Raw genomic sequence first — 5,800 nt, 5'->3', positions numbered from 1 at the left:
GGGTTCAAGCCCCGTCCCGGGCCAGTTCTTTTATTCCAGAAAATTCTAAAATTAATTTAATAATTTATTTATTTAATTTTAATTATTAATTTACTTAAGAGATGGCACCTAACGCCTACCTCTAATGACAAATTACTTTATTCTGATCATTTAATTAGCCATATAATAGCCAGATATTTAGGCGATCGTTCGGCAGTTTAGTAGATATACTATTCGGGCTTTGAATGTTGTTATTTATATATATATACCTCGCCGGGTGTTACGTTAGCTGGCTGAGTGCCATTGGGGTCGTGGGCGATGAAGTCATCCCCAGTCAGTGATGTATTTAATGTATTTAACCAAGTAAGGTTATATCTAATCTAATATATTTCTGGAAGCGAAGACTTGCTCTGGGTGGCGTAACTGGCAAGCGCACCGCACGGCAAGCGGAGGTTGCGGGTTCAAGCCCCGTCCCGGGCCAGTTCTTTTATTCCAGAAAATTCTAAAATTAATTTAATAATTTATTTATTTAATTTTAATTATTAATTTACTTAAGAGATGGCGCCTAACGCTTACCTCTAATGACAAATTACTTTATTCTAATCATTTAATTAGACATATAATAGCCCAATATTTAGGCGATCGTTCAGCAGTTTAGTAGATATACTATTCGGGCTTTGAATGTTGTTATTTATGTAAATTACCTTCACAACTCTCAAGAAATAACTTTATTTCCAATAATGGTTGCTTTTTACACTTTTTAAAGTGAACAATAAAACAGACCAACAACTGCTATAAATGATTGGGCTATGGTTTTGCAATAATAATATATTACAAATAAATTTGGCTCTAGAGGGAGGCGTTAGGTGCCATCTCGTATTAAATTTAATAATTATAATTTTTAATTAATTAAATAATTTTAGACTAAACTGGAAGAAAAGAATCATCCTGGAGCAGGATTCAAACCTGCAACTGCCACTTACTGTGCAAATGAATTGCCAGTTACACTACTCAGAACTTCGGTCTGTCTCCTCTTCCAGTATATTTATCATTACGATATAAACATTATCAGTTACTATGGTGCTGACTGGGAAAGCATTCAGTGCCCTCATCTTGTAAACTCCCACACAAGACAATCAGTCAGCCATCAGTCAAATTATAGCACATGATTTATGGCAGTTGTTGGTGTGTTATTGCAATGTATCAGGTTTAGTAAAGTTGTTTATATTTTGAACAATTAAAGTGGTACTGTAATAGATGTTTCATTTTGGGTAGAATAGATTTTCTTTTCCTAGTAAGCAAAGATGGGTTTTACCTCTGATTGTAGAGCAATTCAAACATCTGGTTTTAGCAAACCATTCTACATACTCAGAAAATAGGAGTTAAAGTTTTAAGGACACACACCCTTTTTAATTTTTTCTTTTTCTATTCATCTGCTAGTTTGCATATTGGAAAGTGCATATAGTGATTAATCTTTAACAGAAAAAAAATAACTGATTTCTTTTAGCTTTGTTTTGTTTAACCATTCTAATATACTGCTCCACACTTCAATGGCAAATACTGCCTCCTCTTCCATCTTGTTTGATTTGAAAAACATTTAGAACATAAATTTGTTTTTGTAAATGAATTTAATTTTATTTAACTTTATTTAGTAAATTAATTGAAAATATTATAATTTAGAGATTTCGATTGCTTAATAAGCATTAACACCCTAAATTATATGACCATGAAAATTGTTAATATGAATTATTGATTAATTGAACTAACTACTGTTCCCCTAGTGATTCATATTAAAGTGCGTTGACTGTAATATCAAATTTCCAGGGCAGATGTGATGTAAATTTGCTTTGTGTGTGTGTGTGTATTTATAGTAATTTTCATTCAAACTAGTACAGTACATGTCAACACCACTGTTAAACCTTTAATTCTGGTAAGAAATAATACACAAACGAACAAATGTTTTCAATCTTAATCAAGATCTGCCTCAGGTTTTGGATCACTTGAGTTCCAATTATGGAATGCAAAGATTCAAATGTTTTTAAATACAAATTATTTTAACCAGATTAGAATTAAGAACTAAAATTTAATAATTTTTATATTTTCTTATATGTAAATTTACAATTTATAAATCAATACAAAACTTTGAAAGAATATATTTTAAAATTTATATACTGTATAATAAATACAAACAAATAATTGTATTGCCTTTTAAATAGAAATTTATAATAATTGTATATTTGTAATATACTTTTATTTAAAGTTATTTATAGTAAAAATTTATTGTATAGATACTTTCAAATTGTTTACTTTCTTATATATATTTCTTCATGCTTTAGTAATAATGGAAAAATAGTATTATAAAATAATAGGACAACAAAATGTAAAAATTAATAAAGCTGTTTGAAAATTTTGTCAAAAAAAAAAATTATTTTGAATAATCTTGAAAATTAGAAATAATCAGTTTTCAAAGGAGTATCTGTAAACCAAAATTTCTTATCAATGTTTGTGATCTGTTGCAGATAGTGAGATGTACATTTTTGATTTATAAAACAGATTTCATTTTGCTATTTATATACTTTTTGACCAAAAAAATTACATAGCAAAAAAGAAGGCATTGAAATTGAATGAAAATTTATTAGTGCAAAAGTAATTATAAAATTAATAAGTGATTATAATATCATAGCAAAAGGATTATTTTCTGTAGAACAATGAAAGGTTACTTTCATTGNTAGGAGTGAGTAATAAAGAGTTGCATGGCGCTCCAATAAAAGACAAATTGATGAGATTTGATAATCACGTAACTCCAGGTTTGCATAAGTCGGGGATAGCGTAAGTCGAGGTATTACTGTATGTGTTGTCATCTTATTTAGTGGTCTTTAAGAGCTCAATATTGGCATTTTCCATGGTAGTTCCAATATATACTGTTTGGTGTCATTGTCAGCGCCACTCATTATTGGTAAATTCAATATAAATTAGTTTATTTTTTACTATTGCAAAATAATTTTAATAACTGTATTTGTTATTTAACATTACAAAATCATCTTATTTTATAATGTCTTAGAGCAAACCACATTCACAAATAAAGATTCCACAATGTACTGTAAACATCGCCAAATTGTAAACATACTGTATATTTTTACAAGTATGTACATACTGTACATGTATTCATAAATTTAGATTACTTTTTTTCCCTGTACTATATTAAAAACTAAAATTTATTTGTTTGTAAGCTTAAAATAGATTCTTATTAATCATATATTATTAAAAATGCATTTATAAATAAATTACAGAACTGGGAATGGTATTTGTGGTTTAGCCTAGTGACAAGTAAATTCGACTTACATCATCTCTCCTGGAACCAATTACTGACGTAAGGCGAGGTATACTTGTATGGTTGAAGTTAGGAATCTGATCTTATAAATGTTCAATGGGCAATAAATCTGAGACTGAATAGGTCAACAAAGTATGGCAATGTATTGGGTTGTTTTGAAAGTAATTTTGTTTTTTACCACCAGAGGGATTAGTTGTATTTTTACCCACCAATTTCATTCTAAATTGTATTGTCATTATATATTTTGACAGATGACATTTCAAGGCTTATTTGTAAAAAATTTTGTTTGATTCTTTGCAATTTTGACAAGACTATGTTTTGTTTATAAAATCATACTGCCAGCTGGGTTACCAGCTTAGAGGTATGAAGGAGTACATGTCAGGAGTTGCAATTTTAGGCACAGAGTATTAAGTGCCCAAATCATATGTGCATAAAAAAAACCAGACTTGTAGGTATTCTGGACCAAGAACCGAGTCAGAATAAAATACAAAATGGCAACACTCTCTACAAACAGGCAGTAGTGCAAGATTTGTGCATGCGTTGCTCGTTGGGAAGTTTGAAAAGCAAACGTTGCTAAATCGAATTTTAACAAATGAATCTTTGAAAAAACCCACTTACCTGTCCTGTGTTATTCCCCATATATCTCTGGTTGCCATGTGCTGACCTTGACTGGTTGACTGGAGATATCTCATTTCATCATCAGAACGTTTTTGAAACTAGATGGCGCATCATTATAATTTTATATTAAAACTAACTTCCGAAATNATGTTAATATAATCGTCATAAATCGTAGAGAACGAAATATGAAAACATCTGTGACTATGGTAATACCCCGAACTTACGCGATAGGTGGGACCGAGCGATAACTGCTTAAGTCAAATTCGCGTAAGTCGGAGTATAATTTCGCAATTTGTATAAAATCCAAGTCGGATGTATGTAAGCTAATAAATGTTCTCATTAATCTTATCTCGTCTTTTGATTCGTTCACGGTTGCAAGAAATCATATAAAGTCTCTCAAGTCTCCATAGATATAACAAACACAGAAATAAATAACACAAAATAAATTGTAGCTATGTGTAAATTCTGCGTGACACGTCCGAACATGTAAGCTGAAGAATAGTGTGGGGGGGAGTGAGTAATTAAGAGTTGCATGGCGCTCCAATAAAAGACAAATTGATGAGATTTGATAATCACGTAACTCCAGGTTTGCATAAGTCGGGGATAGCGTAAGTCGAGGTATTACTGTATGTGTTGTCATCTTATTTAGTGGTCTTTAAGAGCTCAATATTGGCATTTTCCATGGTAGTTCCAATATATACTGTTTGGTGTCATTGTCAGCGCCACTCATTATTGGTAAATTCAATATAAATTAGTTTATTTTTTACTATTGCAAAATAATTTTAATAACTGTATTTGTTATTTAACATTACAAAATCATCTTATTTTATAATGTCTTAGAGCAAACCACATTCACAAATAAAGATTCCACAATGTACTGTAAACATCGCCAAATTGTAAACATACTGTATATTTTTACAAGTATGTACATACTGTACATGTATTCATAAATTTAGATTACTTTTTTTCCCTGTACTATATTAAAAACTAAAATTTATTTGTTTGTAAGCTTAAAATAGATTCTTATTAATCATATATTATTAAAAATGCATTTATAAATACATTACAGAACTGGGAATGGTATTTGTGGTTTAGCCTAGTGACAAGTAAATTCGACTTACATCATCTCTCCTGGAACCAATTACTGACGTAAGACGAGGTATACTTGTATGGTTGAAGTTAGGAATCTGATCTTATAAATGTTCAATGGGCAATAAATCTGAGACTGAATAGGTCAACAAAGTATGGCAATGTATTGGGTTGTTTTGAAAGTAATTTTGTTTTTTACCACCAGAGGGATTAGTTGTATTTTTACCCACCAATTTCATTCTAAATTGTATTGTCATTATATATTTTGACAGATGACATTTCAAGGCTTATTTGTAAAAAATTTTGTTTGATTCTTTGCAATTTTGACAAGACTATGTTTTGTTTATAAAATCATACTGCCAGCTGGGTTACCAGCTTAGAGGTATGAAGGAGTACATGTCAGGAGTTGCAATTTTAGGCACAGAGTATTAAGTGCCCAAATCATATGTGCATAAAAAAAACCAGACTTGTAGGTATTCTGGACCAAGAACTGAGTCAGAATAAAATACAAAATGGCAACACTCTCTACAAACAGGCAGTAGTGCAAGATTTGTGCATGTGTTGCTCGTTGGGAAGTTTGAAAAGCAAATGTTGCTAAATCGAATTTTAACAAATGAATCTTTGAAAAAACCCACTTACCTGTCCTGTGTTATTCCCCACATATCTCTGGTTGCCATGTGCTGACCTTGACTGGTTGACTGAGATATCTCATTTCATCATCAGAACGTTTTTGAAACTAGATGGCGCATCATTATAATTTTATATTAAAACTAACTTCCGAAA

At 30.7% G+C, this 5,800-nt stretch overlaps 1 protein-coding gene across 1 annotated transcript in view; it reads left to right on the top strand.

The window, feature by feature from the left end:
• LOC111616793 (serine/threonine-protein phosphatase 6 regulatory ankyrin repeat subunit A-like) overlaps positions 1-1,094 on the top strand; it is a gene marked incomplete at both ends in the record, with an annotated part of 2,577 nt that extends 1,483 nt beyond the window's left edge. The window contains one exon of the mRNA XM_023358155.1: positions 903-1,094. Coding sequence (XP_023213923.1) covers positions 903-1,094 — 192 coding nt within the window. The remainder of the gene's footprint in view (positions 1-902) is intronic.
• Positions 1,095-5,800: the final 4,706 nt, after the last annotated feature.

This window comes from Centruroides sculpturatus, unplaced genomic scaffold (genome assembly GCF_000671375.1).
Source record: "Centruroides sculpturatus isolate CEXI.00-Female unplaced genomic scaffold, Cexi_2.0 scaffold3953, whole genome shotgun sequence".
Lineage (NCBI taxonomy): Eukaryota > Metazoa > Arthropoda > Arachnida > Scorpiones > Buthidae > Centruroides > Centruroides sculpturatus.
Note: the sequence above shows the minus strand (reverse complement) of the source record. Positions and strands in the feature narration are given on the sequence as shown.